Source organism: Phaethon aethereus (assembly GCF_964289735.1).
Source record: "Phaethon aethereus genome assembly, chromosome: 2".
NCBI lineage: Eukaryota > Metazoa > Chordata > Aves > Phaethontiformes > Phaethontidae > Phaethon > Phaethon aethereus.
Genome location: NC_138582.1, coordinates 135,697,190 through 135,715,480, shown reverse-complemented (window position 1 = coordinate 135,715,480; position 18,291 = coordinate 135,697,190). Strand labels below are relative to the sequence as shown.

The 18,291-nt window shown below is 40.7% G+C and overlaps 1 protein-coding gene across 1 annotated transcript in view; it reads right to left on the bottom strand.

Annotated features, from left to right (window-relative positions):
• Positions 1–226: 226 nt before the first annotated feature.
• Positions 227–18,291, bottom strand: part of TRA2A (transformer 2 alpha homolog) — a gene marked incomplete at both ends in the record, with an annotated part of 34,360 nt that continues 16,295 nt past the window's right edge. Inside the window, 4 exons of the mRNA XM_081996496.1 lie at positions 227–297; positions 9,076–9,143; positions 9,854–9,961; positions 10,571–10,686. Of these exons, the coding sequence (XP_081852622.1) occupies positions 227–297; positions 9,076–9,143; positions 9,854–9,961; positions 10,571–10,686 (363 nt within the window). The remainder of the gene's footprint in view (positions 298–9,075; positions 9,144–9,853; positions 9,962–10,570; positions 10,687–18,291) is intronic.

The following is an 18,291-nucleotide window of genomic DNA, read 5'->3' as shown; positions in this document are numbered from 1 at the left end:
GACAAGCAGGAGACAGCAGCTGCTGATAAAGCTCTCCATTCTGTTGCCATCCTGCCACAGTCCAGATCATGCCAAAATATCCCAGCAGTGCACGTGAGAGCCATCAACCAGTTGAATGTTCCCTGATGAAGGCATTTTGTGTGTTTGTTGTGAGATCAGATACTACACAATATTTGGAAAGATCTGTGTTGCCAGCGTAGTGGAATCACATATAGTCAACAGTGATTTAGTAATCAACATTCAGTGGTTCTTCTTTTCCGCAGTGCTGCAAGAGGTAGGTGTCTGCTTCCACAGAACCTATAATAGAGGAGCCACTGCAAATTGTTAAAGCCTAACACCATATAGGGTGTAAACAGTGTCTACCTTCAGCCATCCTCCAGGTTCTCTTTATCTCCATGAGTTTACAAGGTTTCTATCTTGAGGCAGAGAGCCAGCTTGCAGTTATTGTAGAAGTACTGTAAACAAGCACCTCTCTCATAACCTTGGATCCACAAACCAAACGAGTAAAAGATTGGCCAGTTATCACCATGGTGAGAACAGGAGCAAAAATGGAGCAGTGAGAAAGAAGAGTCCAAACAGCCCATGGTTCCTCCACCTAGATTCGCAAGACCAGTCTTTACCCAGCACTGATCCATTGTTCTACCCCAATGAGTTTATATGTGGGCTTTTCATAGAATCATAGAATTTTGCGTTGGAAGGGACTTTCAAAGGTCATCAAGTCCAATCTCCCTGCAGTGAGCAGGGACATCTTCAACTAGATCAGGTTGCACAGAGCCCCGTCCAACCTGACCTTGAATGTTTCCAGGGATGGGGCATCTACCACCTCGCTGGGCAACCTGTGCCAGTGTTTCACCAACCTTGTTGTGAAAAAATGTCTTCCTTCTACCTAGTCTAAATCTGCTCTCTTTCAGTTTAAAACCATTACCCCTTGTCCTATCACTGCAGGCTCTGCTAAAAAGTCTGTCCCCATCTTTCCTATGGTCCTCCTTTAAGTACTGGAAGGCTGCAATAAGGTCTCCCTGGAGCCTTGTCTTCTCCAGGCTGAACAACTCCAACTCTCTCAGCCTGTCCTCATATGAGAGATGTTCCATCCCTCTGATCCTTTTTGTGGCCCTTCTCTGGACCCTCTCCAACAGGTCCATGTCTTTCCTGTGCTGAGGGCTCCAGAGCTGGATGCAGGACTCCAGGTGGGGTCTCACCAGAGCAGAGCAGAGGGGCAGAATCACCTCCCTTGACCTGCTGGCCATGCTTCTTTGGATGCAGCCCAGAAAACAATTGGCCTTCTGGGCTGTGAGCACACATTGCCAGCTCGTGTCCAGCTTTTTTTTGGTTTTTTTTTTTTTTTTTTCATTTAAAGCCAATATAAAGACCAGTGCAAGCTCTTGTGATACATTGGTATGCAACTTGAGGAGTTCTGTCAATACTTTCCTTTGGGGCAGATCTTGGAAGACAAAGATTCTGAAGCATCTTGGAGGGTTATCTTGTGCCTGTGTTGCCTACTGCTAATGCTCTGTTCCATGTGTTATGGGACTGGGCTGGCATGAGAAAATTCAACCTGGAAGTTTTGGCAGGTCATAAATTACTGGATTTGAGATGCTGTGCAGAGAATATGCAGCCTGGTCCTAATGCAGTACTGGGAGAAGGATGAGTGTGGAATCACAGATCAGGCTGGTGGAACAGTTGTATCAGTACTGGTTATGGTGACCACAATTCTCCATTCTTGATTCCTAATGTACCAGACACCTTCACAATTGGAAAGCTCTACCAAAAACAAAAGGGAAAAAAAAATTAAAAGGAGGACAATGGAGAAATAATTACTTTTTAAGCTTAAAAATAACCTTACACAGGAAGCACCGCTAGCCTTTTTCACAGTGGGAAGCGTATTTCCACCATAGCCACTAGTTCTTCAAAAACTCATTTAAAGAAAGGTTTGCAGATCCTATTTAACAAAGACCTTCTTTAATGTTTTGCCAGGTAAATTTGGTTGTTCACTCGAACGTGAAAGATCACTGCTATTAGATGTAACCCTCAGTTGCTACCACAAGGGTTAAGAAATCCTTCTGCACAAGGTGCTCTCTCACTTCCTCGTGAAATTCAACAGACCCACTGAAGCAGCTCACAGCCTTTTCGAGGCCACTAGTGTTTTCTGCCAGGTTTTTTAATGAATGTTTCATCTTGCATATCACAGAATCATTAAGGTTGGAAAAGACTTTTAAGATCATCAACCCAACACCACCATGCCCACTAAACCATGTCCCAAAGTGCCATGTCCACATGTTCTTTGAACACTTCCACTGATGGTGGCTCCACCACCTCCCTGGGCAGCCTGTTCCAATGCTTGACCACTCTCCCAGTAAATTTTTCTTAATATCCAATCTAAACCTCCTCTGGCGCAACTTGAGGCCATTTCCCTCTCATCCTATATAAAGCAGTAGAAGGAAATGTATTAAGGCTTATTTGTTCCAATTTAATAACAAGTTTAATGCAAACTGAGGAAGTGTGATGATGGTATTTTTTGTGCTACCTGGACATACTATTGACCTATTTAAGGGAATGCTGCTTTTTACCTAAACTTGATAAAAATGTTGCATTTACAGCTCTGTATGAGATAAAAAAAAAAAATTCCTCTGCTGAACATAACAGTCCTTACCTGTTCATAGACAAAGGTAGTCCTTCCTGAAATTATTTATGAAGTAAAATGTAAGCAATGCAAGAAATGATGCTGTGGTGGGTTGACCATAGCTGGAGGCCAGGTGCCCACCAGAGCTGCTCAGTCACTCCGCTCCCCAGCTGGACAGGGAAGAGAAAAATATAACAAAAGGCTTGTCGGTCAAGATCATTCACCAGTTACCATCACAAAAACAGGCAAAACAGACTCAACTTGGGGAAATTAATTTAATTTATTGCAAATCAAAACCAGAGTAGGATAATGAAAAATAATTAAAGAAGTCTTAAAACACCTTCCCCCCACCCCTCCCTTCTTCCTGAGCCCAACTTTGCTCCCAAATTCTCTCCCCCCTCCCCTCAAGCAACACACAGGGACAAGGAATGGGGGCTGTGGTCAGTTCAGCACATGTTGTTTCTGCTGCTCCTTCCTCCTCAGGGGGAGGACTCCTCACACTCTTCCCCTGCTCCAGCATGGGGTCCCCTCCTACAGGAGACAGTTCTGCATAAACTTCTCCAACATGAGTCCTTCCCATGGGCTGCAGTTCTTCACTAACTGCTCCAGCCTGGGTCCCCCCACGGGTGCCGTCCTTCAGGAACAGACTGCTCCAGCCTGGGTCCCCTATGGGGTCACAAGTCCTGCCAGCAACCCTGCTCCAGCCTGGGCTCCTCTCTCTACAGGTCCTGTCAGAAGCCTCCTCCAGCACAGGCTTCCCACGGGGTCACAGCCTCCTTTGGGCATCCCCCTGCTCTGCTGTGGGCTCCTCCCTGGGCTGCAGGTGGAGATCTGCTCCAGCGTGGAGCTCCATGGCTGCAGAGGCACAGTCGGCCTCACCATGGTCTTCACCACAGGCTGCCGGGGAATCTCTGCTCTGGTGCTTGGAGCACCTCTTGCCTCTCCTTCCTCACTGACCTTGGTGGCTGCAGAGCTGTTTCACATATTCTCACTCCTCTCTCTGGCTACAGTTGCTGTTGACATTTCTCCCCCCGCCCCCTTCTTATACATGTTATCTCAGAGGTGCTACCACCATCGCTAATGGGCTCAGCCTTGGCCAGCAGTGGGTCTGTCTTGGAGCCGGCTGGCATTGACTCTATCAGACATGGGGGAAGCTTCCAGCAACTTCTTACAGAAGCCAGCCATGCAACTCCTCCCCCTGTCCCCCGAAACCTTGCCACACAAACCCAATACAGATGGCTACAGGTACTACAAACAGTGGCTTGAGTCTGCATTTCGTGTTCTCCTTTACACTGCTGTTTAAAAGACAAGGGCACTGACTGTGCATGAGGAAAACTCGTTCATGTCATTTGCCCAACCAAAAAAAGTTGCTTTTGTAGAAAGCAATAGAAAACATTTATAGCACAGAATCACAGAATCATCAAGGTTGGAAAAGACCTTTAATATCAAGTCCAACCATCAACCCAACACCACCATGCCCCCTAAACCATGTCCTAAAGTGCCACGTCCACATATTCTTTGAACACTTCCACTGATGGTGACTCCACCACCTCCCTGGGCAGCCTGTTCCAATGCTTGACCACCCTCCCAGTGAAGAAATTTTTCCTAATATCCAATCTAAACCTCCCCTGGCGCAACTTGAGGCCATTTCCCCTCGTCCTATCACTAGTTACTTGGGAGAAGAGACGAACACCCTCGTCACCACAACCCCCTTGGTAGAGAGCAGTAAGGTCTCCCCTCAGCCTCCTCTTCTCCAGACTAAACAACCCCAGTTCCCTCAGCCACTCCTCATAAGACTTGTGCTCCAGACCCCTCACCAGCTTCGTTGCCCTTCTCTGGACACGCTCCAGCAACTCAATGTCCTTTTTGTAGTGAGGGGCCCAAAACTGAACACAGGATTCAAGGTGCGGCCTCACCAGTGCCGAGTACAGGGGTACAATCACTTTCCTAGTCCTGCTGGCCACACTACTGCTGATACCAGCCAGGATGCTGTTGGCCTTCTTGGCCACCTGGGCACACTGCTGGCTCATGTTTAGCCGGCTGTCAACCAGCACCCCCAGGTCCTTTTCTGCAGGGCAGTTCTCCAGCCACTCCTCTCCAAGCCTGTAGCGTTGCATGGGGTTGTTGTGGCCGAAGTGCAGGACCCAGCACTTGGCCTTATTAAACCTCATACAGTTGACCTCTGCCCATCGATCCAGCCTGTCCGGATCCCCCTGCAGAGCCCTCCTACCCTCCAGCAGGTCAACACTCCCACCCAACTTGGTGTCATCTGCAAACTTACTGAGAGAGCACTCGATCCCGTCATCCAGCCAGATCATCAATAAAGATATTCAACAAGACCGGCCCCAGAACCAAGCCCTGGGGAACGCCGCTTGAGACCAGCCACCAGCCAGATTAACACCATTCACCACAACTCTCTGGGCTTGGCCATCCAGCCAGTTCTTCACCCAGCAAACAGTACACCTGTCTAAGCCACGAGCCACCAGTTTCTCCAGGAGAATGCTGTGGGAGATGCTGTCAAAGATTTTTAATAAAGTCCAGGTAGACAACGTCCACAGCCTTTCCCTCATCCACTAGGTGGGTCACCTGGCCATAGAAGGGAGATCAGGTTGGTCAAGCAGGATCCGCCTTTCACAAACCTGTGCTGGCTGGGCCTGACCTCTTGGTTGTCCTGCACACGTGCTGCGAGCACCCTCAAGATGAACCGCTCTATAATTCTCCACGGTACAGAGTTGTTCTTCTCTGGTCCAGAGAATTCACATTAGTTCTTGAGGACTGCAGCAGCTAAACAGAGTACACAGATAGTAAGGGGCAGCAGTGGTGTAAGTACACCCAATCGTTCTTCTGTTGTGAAGCCATGCAATGGAAGGTGCTTTTCCAAAAAGCATTCTTCAGCTGACTAGGTCACACGTCTTTCACATCACACAGCACAGGCAAACACTTTGGTAAGTACTGCAAGACTGAAGGCTCAATGTCATTACAGATTTGAAGTATAACTATATAGGAGAAATGACAAAATGACAGCCTTAATACACCTTCACCTTATGCACATCATCTTCACACACACACTCAGCAGTTAGTTTGACCCAACATGTACACTAGTATGTGTCTAACTGTGGTCATCGGGTGCAAATTTTCCATTACGCACAGTCTCAGGCTAACCTGGGTAGCAGTTGCTGCAAACTTCTTGTGGCCACTTCTCTGAAGCATTTGGGAACACAGTGTGTATTAAGAGGAAGAAATTTTTCATGAGGGTGCTGAAATGCTGGAGCAGGTTGCCCAGAGAGGTGGTAGGTGCCTCATCCCTGGAAATATTCAAGGTCAGGTTGGACGGGGCTCTGAGCAACCTGATCTAGTTGAAGATGTCCCTGCTCACTGCAGAGGGGGTTGGACTAGGTGACCTTTAAAGGCCCCTTCCAACCCAAACCATTCTATGATTATCTTGCATTCTGTATCTTACGCCTAGAACCAAGGCTGTACAAAAATGCAGATGAACTGTGAGGTTTGTCTGAAGTCAGTATTTAATAGTCTCTGCAATTTAACTGTAAGCTTAAGCTTACTATGTACTAGCACAAGTAACATTACATTTTGTTACTTCAACTGACTGATTTTTACTTTGTTGCAAAACTTTAGTAGATGATCACAGTTCTGACGATGCTTGTAATTCTGTATCTAGAACTGAAGATATAAAAATGACTAGAGAAAGTATGTATTTATCCAACCAGCTATGTTTACTGGTGCAGTGTAAGAGTTACCCAGGCTATATTATTTCATAAACAGAGTCAGGAGCTCATATAGATCGTGTTCCTAAATCCATTCACAGCAAAGCAGAGCCCAGGCTCCCATCCTTGGAGAGAACGCAAGCCACAGAAGCTGCAGAAAACTGCTAACACAGAGATGTCTGCTCAACTGATCTCAGTTAAAAAAATAATTTTAAAAAATACACAAATGAGGAAACAGCTACAAATTACCCTTTTAGAAATGGTCATTTAAGTCTAGCAACTATTCCTACATTACATCCATGCACAAGTATGTCCAATACAGTGAGAATTACCACTTCCATCGGTTCTCCCAATGCACTGTTTACCACGTCAGCCAACATGAAGCACAAAACCCACCACGTAACCCAACGCTCTTGCCTTATACGGACTCGTGACAAATAGGATCATCACGTTGTTAGGTCTAACTGTTGGAAGAAACAATCTCCAAGCTAAGGACTGAGACACTCCTTTCTGGCTGTAGCTTCCAGGCAACAGGTTTGTCCAACCGTGCCCTACCTGACTAACACAACATCTCAACCCTTGACGATTACAGGCCACGAATACCATAACCTGGCAAGAAGTAGCCACCCCTCTTGCTTCCCGCTATCATCATTCCTTGAGCCTGCAGGCCTCCCCCAACCAGCCCTGCAGCTATTTTCCATGCTTTTGCCTCCAGTTGCCTCGCTATTTCTGCACGCTTCTCTCCTTAATTTTGAAAGAGCAAAACCAAAATAAAAAATACCAAGTTCTCCATGTTGAGACTTTGGCACTGTGGTTTACAGAGTAAACCAAAAATTGTCTTAAAATTTCTTAATTTTTCTGGAACACCAAATACCAGTAAAATCATCAGAGTTCCAAGGTTATCAAATTCCAGTGTTTCAGACTGTTTGCTTTCATTTTACGAAGAGTTTTCAACTGCAATTTACGGATAAACCACAATTGATAAGAAGTATTGAGCAACAGAACTTGTTCTGTCACCGATTTTTCCTGGTATATTGTATCAAGCTTTTAAAAGAAACACTAACACACATCCAACTATTTTAATTACTCATTAATAGCTCCTGGCACTGACATCCAGAAATAGTTAACAAAATGACATTTCATATGCTTACTCTCTTAAAATTATGGCAGACTCTTTTGGTGGCATTCCCTGACAATCAGTATGAAAGGATTTTTGCTGTGAGGGCTTTGTAGTGCTCTTCCTTTTGCTGTGCCAACATCGACATTCAACCAGCCACATGGCGAGTTATTTCAGACGGCAAAACTTGCCAGAAGCATAAACAAAGTCAGTAGTGTTCCTCTCCTTAAACCATCTCACCACAACGCCAGCAAGTGCCAAAGATGGCACAAGAGAAAGCTGGACTACCCGCTCTGCTTTGCCATCCCACATAACCACATGCTGATTCTCAGCGAAGACAAGGCTCCTGAGAAGACAGATAACTGCTGACTTTATTATCCGTACGGCAATATCATGTCTTGTTTAAGCTATATTCCAAGGGGACACAAAAGGTCGAACAAAGGACAAGAAACCACATCTCAGTGGAATTAACTTTTATTGAAGGGAAAAAAAGCTTTACATGTAGTTGTAAGTTTTTTCCATCCATACTTTCAAAACTCCAAAAACGACTGGAAACAAAACTTGATCATTACTGCAATGCCAAAAAGTTAGTGATTTTTTCCTTTTTTAAACAAACAGCAAATTATATAACTAATTGCTATGTTCAATAAATATTTTTCTCCTGCACCAATTAAGGGGAAATATTCAACCAAGTACAATAGAAATCCTAGGATTTTTACAGTTTTAACTTCAAATGTTATCCACTGTGTAGTAATCCAGAAACTTTATCTGTAAAACACAGCCTTAATTTTGAGTGTACAAGGATCTATTTTCCCAGTCAGTCAAATACCAAATTTTGCTCTAGCTCAAATAGTCTACACTCAAAGCAACTACCTGACAAAAAAATAATCTCCTCTGGTTCATGACTATCTAAGTAAATTTGTCATTACAGAAAAGGCTCAAGTCGTTACTTGTTTATCAAAGTAATAGGTAAACATTTTAACAGAAAGATTAACAAGTTACTTGGAAATGCAGGTTTATATTAAAGTATCTGAGTGTGTATATTACATATGACATGCAAGCTTTAAAAATATCAATGCTCTCTTCTGATTAGTTAGGAGTCCAATTGTTTAAAAAACAAAATAGGAATGACTTCCAAAACGTATCAGCACTTTGGGTTGTCTATTTCATTTTGCTTAAGATGTTTTACTACACAAAAACTACAACAATTACAATATTTAAGAGTATTACAACAAGGAGGGATGGAAAACAGGAATACTTCAACTGAAAATATGTATATTCTAAGTGAACCAAAGATTTGTAAAAGAGCTGGATGGAGGACAAGGAAGGGAAGATGGGAGGAAAAGCAGTAGGGAAGCTAAGATCTGAACTTTGTATTTAAAAATCATGTCCTCAACTGTAACTCTTCTGATCTTCAGTAGCGCCCTGGGGAGGGAGGGGAAAAAAGAAGAAAAGATGACACAATTACTATAAACTAACTGTACACATGTGATCTCAGCTTTAATGTTCCCAGCTTTTTTTGCTTTCATATTCAGAATCTCCATTGGTCGATTAATACTGGTAACAACAAGGTTTAAGGCAGTCAGATTCTTATTTATTCACTTGCATTTACTTACTTGGACTATAGGAACGGGATCTTGATCGTGATCGGTATCGACTGTAATAAGGTGATGGTGATCGTCTCCTTTAAAGGAAATTAAAAAAGACACCCAACAACATCCATTATGAAAGAAGCCTTATTCACATCACTTCCACACAACAGAACCATTTCCTTAGCACTGAAAGACTTGGCCTGCATGAATGATTTCAGCTTTATTTGGCTGTGGCTTACAGTTATTTAACAAATGCTTTTATATTTTGCTATTTGATGTGCTTAAAACTGTAAGATATTCTCCAACAAAAAAATCTAATAAACTCTCATTGGCCTTGCAAACACATGAAGTGCTTTTCCAGATGTCTACAATTCTTGTTGAACGATATTCTGTGAAAATAGATAACTTTCAAAACAGTGAGATGGTTATGAAATGTCAAGCATTAAAAATCCTATCTACAAATAACCCCTTTTTAAACAGCAGAGTGTATCAGCAGTCCCTGGTTCTATACACAGCATGGAAAAATGAGTTCCCTTTCTATCTGTCCACTAGATTCTCAGTGCACATGCTCTACCTCCTTCAGGTAGCAAAATTAAACCCTTGCCCAACTGTTTACTGTATAACTGAATTACATAAACAGTGAAGATTACAACTACTTTAATCCCACAAAACCTAATGAGGCTCTAACACATAGCAAGCATGTATGCAGAATCTTGCTACAAACTGACTAACATTTTTTGTGACCTAACTTTTCCGGTTTTTGAACAAATCTACTGTTCATACAGAAACAAAAATTAGGTACCTGTATCTGTAGTCATATTCTTCGTATCTGTCATATCCTCTGTCATACCCTCTATCATAATATGAGTCACGGCGACGACCTGCTCCACCACCACCACCTCCTCCACTGCTATTAGGGAAAAAGCAAAAAAAAAAAATACTTGAGAGATCTACTTTTCATCTTGATTTAAATTATTTAAAAGCTTTTTTAAGTGTTCTTGTAAATCAGACAATTAAGACTATGCCATGAAACAACCTAAAACAAAACACTTAAAGAAAAACACTTCAAAAAACCCTAGAAAACCCACCAGGGATTTGAGCCCAATTCCCATCAAAATTGAAGGCAAACGGGTACCTTAGTATTTCAGTAAGATAAGGGTGCATTAACGGACTATGCTGGGATATTTCCTGCCTTGGCAGGGGGGTTGGACCTGATGATCTTCAGAGGTCCCTTCCAACCCCTACCGTTTTGTGATTTAAAAAAAACATAACATATCGCAGAATAACTCCTTCAGTTTTTTTTAAATAAATAAAAATACAATAAACAACAGTAGGATTTAATAGTGTACATGAACCACAGTAACACATTCTTTATATTAATAACTTTGTGATAAAAGACAATTGGCATAACTTTAAAATTTCAAAAAAAGTATCTGTAGCTCTGTTTCTTTAACCAGACTCCAAATACTCAGTTTAAATCAATTTTAGTCCCATTACAGGAAATGAGTGAACTCCTTACTGTGTTGGCCTGCCCATGTAGATGCCTGGGGTGGGTGTATGTGCTCTTTTGGTGATTGAGTAATCCACCCGAATCCTCCTGCCATCCAGCTCCATACCGTTTGCATGCTCCATTGCCTGCAGGAGAGACAAAGAACAGGGACGTGAAACCTGCAACCTACTGGTAACTACGAAATGCTATGTACAAACTACATTATTTTCCATCAGAAAAACAAGCCCTGAAGTTGTTTTATCAAGACTGGTTACTAGTGCCCCACTGTGGCGAATGGCTCATCCCTGTCCCCTGGCCCATTTGCCGGCAGCGTTACAAGACTGCACTGGGGTACCGGAGTAACGTGACACATAATCCCTTCTTAAGAGAGCACAGTGCTAACCACTAACAGAATCACTTTCCCTAGACTTTGTCTTCTACCCATCAGAAAGGTAAAGTGGAAGTCAAAACAGCTTTTCCTGAAAAATGCATCTTTCCTACCGCCGTCTCTGACCCAGAAGGGACGGGCGGATTCAAAAGCTGTGCAAAACAGTGGCTTCCTGTAGGGTGCATATGGCCGGATTACTGCTAGTCGGCTGCCATTTCATGCTCTCCCAGCCTCCTGCCATCTCCCTTACAAGGACCTACTCCAGCAGAGCTTAGTAAAATGGCGGGTTCAGCCTACATGGATACCTAATTACAACCTTCCTCCCCACTCACTCTCACAATAGCAGCTCGCTAAAGCGATACACATAAGGGTCTGCGCTTGAGAAGCCTGTGCCTTCAGACCCACCCGCAGCTTGTGCACACACTCACTGGGTGTTCTAGCCCCTGCTTCTTTAGTCTTTGAGAATCAATACAATGGCCTTTCACAAACTCAAAATCATGAAAACAGTTTTTCAAAGGAGCATGGCGTACTTTTGAGAATTATATTCATGTGACACTAACTTAAAAAAAAAAAAAAAAAAAAAAACCAAAAAAACCCCCCAAACCAACAAACAGCCAACCCAGAACCTTAAGAATTTAGCAAACAGTTAATGCTGGACTTTAAAGCTATTAAAATTTGCAAAGCACTTTTTTTTTTTTTTAAATTCTTTCATCAGCTGCTCTAGGATCTCTGAAATACTAGTACACACCACTTAGTTCATGACATTAACCACAGCACTTAGCCCAATATAAATTATTTTCACTTTTCATGTGTGGAGAAGAGACTGTTATAATCTTGACTTAAAGAAAAAAGCTGCTTTGCTATTATTTAACTGTGAGGAACAATAAACAACCTCAAAACATGAAGACATCTCTAAGCAGAGCATTTTTTTTTCTTTTTTTTTTTTAAATAATGAAACAAACAACTATTCAGAAATGTAACTTTTTGCAGGTCTCTAACAAGAACCTTACTGAATTAACATACAAGCTATAGAGGAGGAAACAAAAAGCTGACACCCACATGATTTAACTGTGGTGCCCCCAAACTGGAAGTGACTGAATTATCACTAGCCTATTTAACTACACTTAGTTTGTGTTTTAATAATGCTGTTTATATCTATGCTATATCGCCACCTAGTGAGTTCTGTTCTCATACAAAAATCTAACAATGACATGTACCTAACCACAAGGCAGAGCCAAAGAGCATTTCAAGTCTTCCAACCTACACTAAGTATGTTTTGTGAATAAAACATGATCATGAGCTTTAGTTTCCTATCCTTGAGGCTTTTCTTTTTTTTTAAAGTCCTGTTCCACAAGGACGATCTAAATTAAAATAAATCTGCATACACATCCTAGGAATGTGAGTGTGCTCAAATCTAAAAATGAAGGATGCAAATGTATAGCTGAAAAATTAGCTTCGTTATGAAAAGTATCTTTCTGGAAATGCAGCAATATGCAAGTTATCTTGAAAGGTAAGGAATTTTCTGCTTCATGGGATATTTATGTCCAATCAACAACTTGCAGAGTAATAAGCTTCTTGTCAGCTAAGCTATCTTAAATCCAAAACATCTGGCACATGTGTCTCCTTTAGTTAAGAGAGCAAACACTTCTAAAGAGGAAGAGTTTTTTTTGACACAGGGAGCAGTACAGAGAAGAGCCACATACCAGCAAGACACATGAAGAGCCAGTTTTGAGACCTGATTGTTTGTTTTGGAAGTACTAAGAAATGTGTTACATTTCAGTGGATAATAATCAGTTCATAGCTAGCAGTCTGCATGAAACTCAAACACCCTGGTCACAATGTCTAATGACCCACATAATATTAAAACTTTAGTTTTCTTAGCTTTCAACAGCTGTCAGCAGTAGCTGCTAACAAAAAAGTTAAAATAATAGAAATCTTTAATAGATATGCAGACATAACAAGGTCTTCTACAGTTCTAACTGCATACAACAAGCCATTATGAATCCAACAATAATTGATTGTATGTATCACTCACATTCAGTCATTAGCAACTGGAAATTCCTTCCAAAGATGTGTTCACATTCTCTGCATCATTCCTAATGTGCACATCTCAAGTCTTTGAAACAAAGTACTTAAGTTGACATTATTAGCTAACGACTGCTGCAACACGACCAAAAGCCCTATTTGAAAACCTTGTTTCAGACAAGCAATACAACAGTATTTATTTTGTACAAAGGCTGTAAAAACATATTAGTGATTCTAATTACTGACAGTTTTGTGTTTTCTTTAAAGTTAAAACAGTCTATAATCGAATTTTGGATTTTACAATTTCATTAGACTAGCATGCCATAGTCAAAACAAATTTTGGTTTGCTTTTCTTGCTGTTTTTTCAGATGCATGAATGCTATGTTAGAAACATTTAAATGTCAAAGGGAAAAAAATTGCACATTCACTCTAACAATGCAGATGACATTCTCAAATATTGTTTAAAAGACAGAATTGTATTTTCCAGACCATCAAATGAAACATTTTGAAGAGAAAAATCCAATTATATTGTGGCTTAAGACACACAATACCCTCTTAGGAGCCTTTAACTGTCAACAGTCCATTTTTATTCCAACCTGGATTTTCTCCCAAGTATCTGAATGCTGTTAAAAAGACTTGCATGGCTTTTGCAAGATGATAGTAAGCAAGCATGCGAACAGGATTCCTGTAAACATGTACTATTAGTTTTGGTTGCAAATTTTAAGGAAAAACAGACTTTGTAGGCCAGAATAGACATCTATATGTTTGCAATCAGAGAACAGAGAATAAGGACTGGAAATGGCACAGGTGATAATTCCATCTTATATTACAGTTTTAAACCTACAGCAGTCTACCCATAATAACAAAACTCCTTCAAATTATTATCTGTAAGGTGTTTGACAAAATGAGCAGTTCCCAAACTATAGGATCATGGCCTCCAGTGGCTCAAAACAGTTAGAAAGCAAACATTACATTTAACAGATACTATAATAAATATAAAATGAAATTGGTATGTGGTATTTTTTACATGTATTAGCATTTAGGTAGAGTAGAACAAGTTTGGAAACACTGAACTTTTAATTATATGCACAAACCTACACAGGTGGTGACTGGTATCAGTTAAGCAATCAAGAATTCACTGAAAGAAATTAAATAATCTTTCAGTCTGGATAATGCCACAAAGAGCAGCTTGGACAAGGAAACAGTGTGGGCCGTTTTCTGCAGCCTGCACTGTGGTCACTGGAGGAGGGATGTGGGGAGGGAGGGAGAAGAAGGGAGGGAAAGAACTTGACTCGGCATGGCAGATGTCACAGTCACTTTACATTTCTACTATGGAGTTCAAGATACCATTTGTATTGTAGAGAAGATCATCAAGCCTTCATTTCAATTGCGTCTAACTGCTTTGAATTACTTCAGTGATGTGACATCACTACAAAGCTAGTGACGTACGCATTGAATACACTAGAATAGTCAAATGTGAGCAATTTATGTTGGGACTCGTTTTGAAAATGTGTTTTCATGATTTAAAAACAACTATATAAGATACTGTCTTTTTTGTTTGTTGTGTTTTTTGGGGGGTTTCTTGTTTGTTTTTTATGTGAAATCCTCCTGTATTGTATTTCATGCCACCAAAAACATCACACATGGGATAAACAGACATAATAGATTAGCTTTTCTCCCTCCAGTATACTGGTATCACTAGCTCAGGTCTGGATTTAACAAGGACATCTGAAAGGACATTCTGAAAAAATAAAAAAAAATGTGATGGAATGAAAACAGAAATTAAGAAACCCAGCTTCTTACACTTACTGCAGTCCACAAAGTTGAATTTAAGTGTCCATTTCACCTTTGAACAAGAGTCAATTTATAGTCTCTTAAGATTGTTTTTGAAAATAGTACTAGAATATTGTCAATGATAATTCTTTAATACATAATTTTTTAAGCTTAAACAACTACTGATTAAATGTACCCCCTTTCAAGTATACTTTAAAAGAGTTTCAGAGTCAAGAAATACAGGATTTTAGAAAACCAGAGTGAGTAACTGGATATGTTCCTGCAAGTATTAGCAATTTCATGGTACGTACTTCAGAGCCTCCAGAAGTTTGTAACTTGTAATTCCAAATATTTGAGACCTTCTTGCGTTCTTTTCTCATATATCAAGGGTCCCTTTTGATACCACAAGCAATACTTAAAGCATTTCTTCAAGCTACAGAAGAAGTTTTGGTCAATAATGGTGCTTCTAAGCTGGTCTGCTTGCACCACAGATTAAATGTTTTGCAAATGAAAATTATAAACCTTGTTATTATTCTGGTCTTTGGCAACTATCTTATATTAATAGTTCAGTTTGTCTGTATAAAGTTTGTCTTGATTGCTAATGAACATTACTTCAGAAAATGCTTCTGAAAGATGGTTAAAACTGTGAAGAGCATATAACTAGCGTTAGAAAACAGAAAATTCCATGTTGCCAACAGCTGCTGTAGCTAATGATTCTCAGATGAGTTCTTGCTAAAGACATATAGTACATTCACAGTAGCCTCAGTTTAAAGAACAACTAATATTTCATATTCTGAGTTACTGAAAAGCTGGATAGTTGCATATGAAATCTCTGGTAACTGTCGTAAGAATCATCTCCCTAGAACAGACAGCACTTTTTACTCATAATCCTCTCAATTTATTGTTAACCCTGAGATAATCAACCCCCCCACACCTTTTTTTCCCCCTCCTTCCTCATCCTAGTACGTAAAAGCTTGTTTTTCTCTAAACACAGGAGGAAAATCCTAGTGTGATGGGCAGGTGAATATCTTCTATAATTTAGCAAAAATATTGGAGAACTGCCATATTACAACACTGGCTCAAGTGCCAGCATTGCCAATACTGAGAACTATGTATGAAAGAATGCCAATCTTGAGAAACAGGTCTTCAATAGATGTTTACAGAGCTTGCTTTTTGCATAATGTTGCATATGTGGTTCTGAAGACTTAGCAGAAGGGTGGCCAACATAAGACAAGACACTGCAACATACAAGGCAAAAAAGCAATACCAAATAGTACTTAAAAAAAACCCCACAAAACTTTTCTAAGAAAAACAACATCATGTCATAAAAAAAGAAAATCACTACACGCATAAGAGACAACATTCCTTCTTCTAAAAGAAGGTACATAGTAACATAAGCTTTTCAAACAGGCTTTGAACAAGCACACCGAAAAGAACATTAGCACAGCAAAACCTCAGATTTTTCTGGACAAACCACCATCAATCCTCAACATTTACTGTCTATCACACTTTCAACTGAAGACAGTGTCCAAAAGAATGTTCAATATGGGTCAGAATGTAACAATCTAGTCAAGTGCTATCTTGCAAACACTAGACCATTGCAATAAAAAGCATTTGATGGAAAAGGAACCTTCTGTCACAAAAAAACGTTTCATCTCAATCTCAGTAGAGTTTCAAATAAGAGTAGAAGAGATTCCACAAGTAATCTCCTTCAGAATGGATACATGCATCCGACATTTCCTTCCCAGTCCTGTTAAGATGGAATGACTGAAGCTACTGTGATGCTCTGACAGCTGCTCTACCTAGTAGTTATCAAAAGCTAAGTCTCTGCTCCTCTTTATAACCAAGATGATCATAAATAGCTAACGACAAGGCTACTATGGTGCTCTAATCAATCAGAAGTTCTGAAAGTCTAAAACAGCTTAAGTGAAAATAAACTTTATTACTGCCCCTTTGATATTTTTAGGACACGTTTAAGAAAGGCTGTTTTACATTGCCTATGGATTTCCACAACATTGAGCTAGTTGACAATTCAAAATGTCTTTAGCACCATATAGTACTAGAAACATTGCATCGCTGGGTTTCAGAATCTTGACACATAGCGACGTTTTAACTAGCTTGATAACTGATCCAATTTGTAAGAGTGGTAACCAGTGATGACAAAGATCCTGAGGAATTTTAGCTGCAACAGAATCCACACAATACTGATACTGACCTATCTTAAACCAAGAAAGTTTAAACATAACTACTCACAATTCATTTGCTGTTGAATTTTAGTATTAACAGTGTTTGAGAGCATGTCAGCTGAGAGGCTTCCCTTTGTTACCTCTCTTGGAAGGACAACAGTGAAGGTGATGGATGTCCTGGTTTCAGCTGGGATACAGTTTTTCTTCCAAATATCTGATATAGTGCTGTGTTTCAGATTTAGTATGAGAATCGTGTTGATAACACACTGATGTTTTTGGTTGTTGCTAAGCAGTTGTAGGGCTTATACTCAGTCAAGGACTTTTCAGCTCCCCCCGCTCTGCCAGCAGGGAAGTGCACAAGAAGCTGGGAGGGGGCACAGCCAGGACAGCTGACCCAGGCTGGCCAAAAGGATGTTCCCTACCGTATAACATCATGCCCAGTACATAAACTGGAGTTGGCTGGGGTGCAGGAATCGCTGCTTGGGGACAGGCTATCCATCACCAGGTGGTAAGCAATTGTTACATTGTGCCACACTTGTTTTTGTATATTCTTTTATCAGAAACATTAGTATTATTATTTCTTCTTCCTTTCCTGTCTATTAAATGGCTTTTAGCTCAATCCATGAGGGTTTTTTCCTATTCCCTCTCATATCCCACCCTAGGGGGGAGACACACCACAAGGTAAGTGAGCAGTTGCGTGATGCTTAGTTGCCATCTGGGGCTAAATCACAACAATGGGAAATACTAATTTTTCTGTAGAGTTCTACACATATTTAATCCATTTATGACCGCTTTAAAAGGGCTGGAATTCAGTTCAACATCTCATCTAGAGTTTTATAGTCTCTTTATCTGGATGCTTAGGATCTTGGGGGTTTGGAGTTTGTTTGTTTGTTTTCTCTGTTTCTGTTTTTAAGAGGAAAGCCATTTACTCATAACAAAAGTAATTCAAGTGTCATTGCTTTTATGCATACTCAACTTTTCAGATTTGATCTGTCTTCCACACAGATAATTACTTCATGTCCTTCAGTGTTCTCCTACAGGGCCTGTCACAGTTTCATGCCAATGGCTATATCCTTTTCCTACACTAGCTACCACTTACCATCTTCAAATCTGTCCTCAAGGCCCATGAAATAAATCATATAAACAAGTTTTTCTCCTGTCCTTTCTGCCAAAGTATTTCAGTTATGTAAATTCTAAGTGTTGTGAGGTTTTGCATCCTGTCACCCTGTTCATGCACTAACATGTTCGTGAGGGAAAAAAATGGGTTTAATTACATTCCAAATTATATCAGTTCCTGCTTAAGGTGTTCATCTTTATTTCTGTATTTCTGACTGCAAATAATATCCCTTTTTTTTCCCCTTTGCATTCCAGTTTCATAG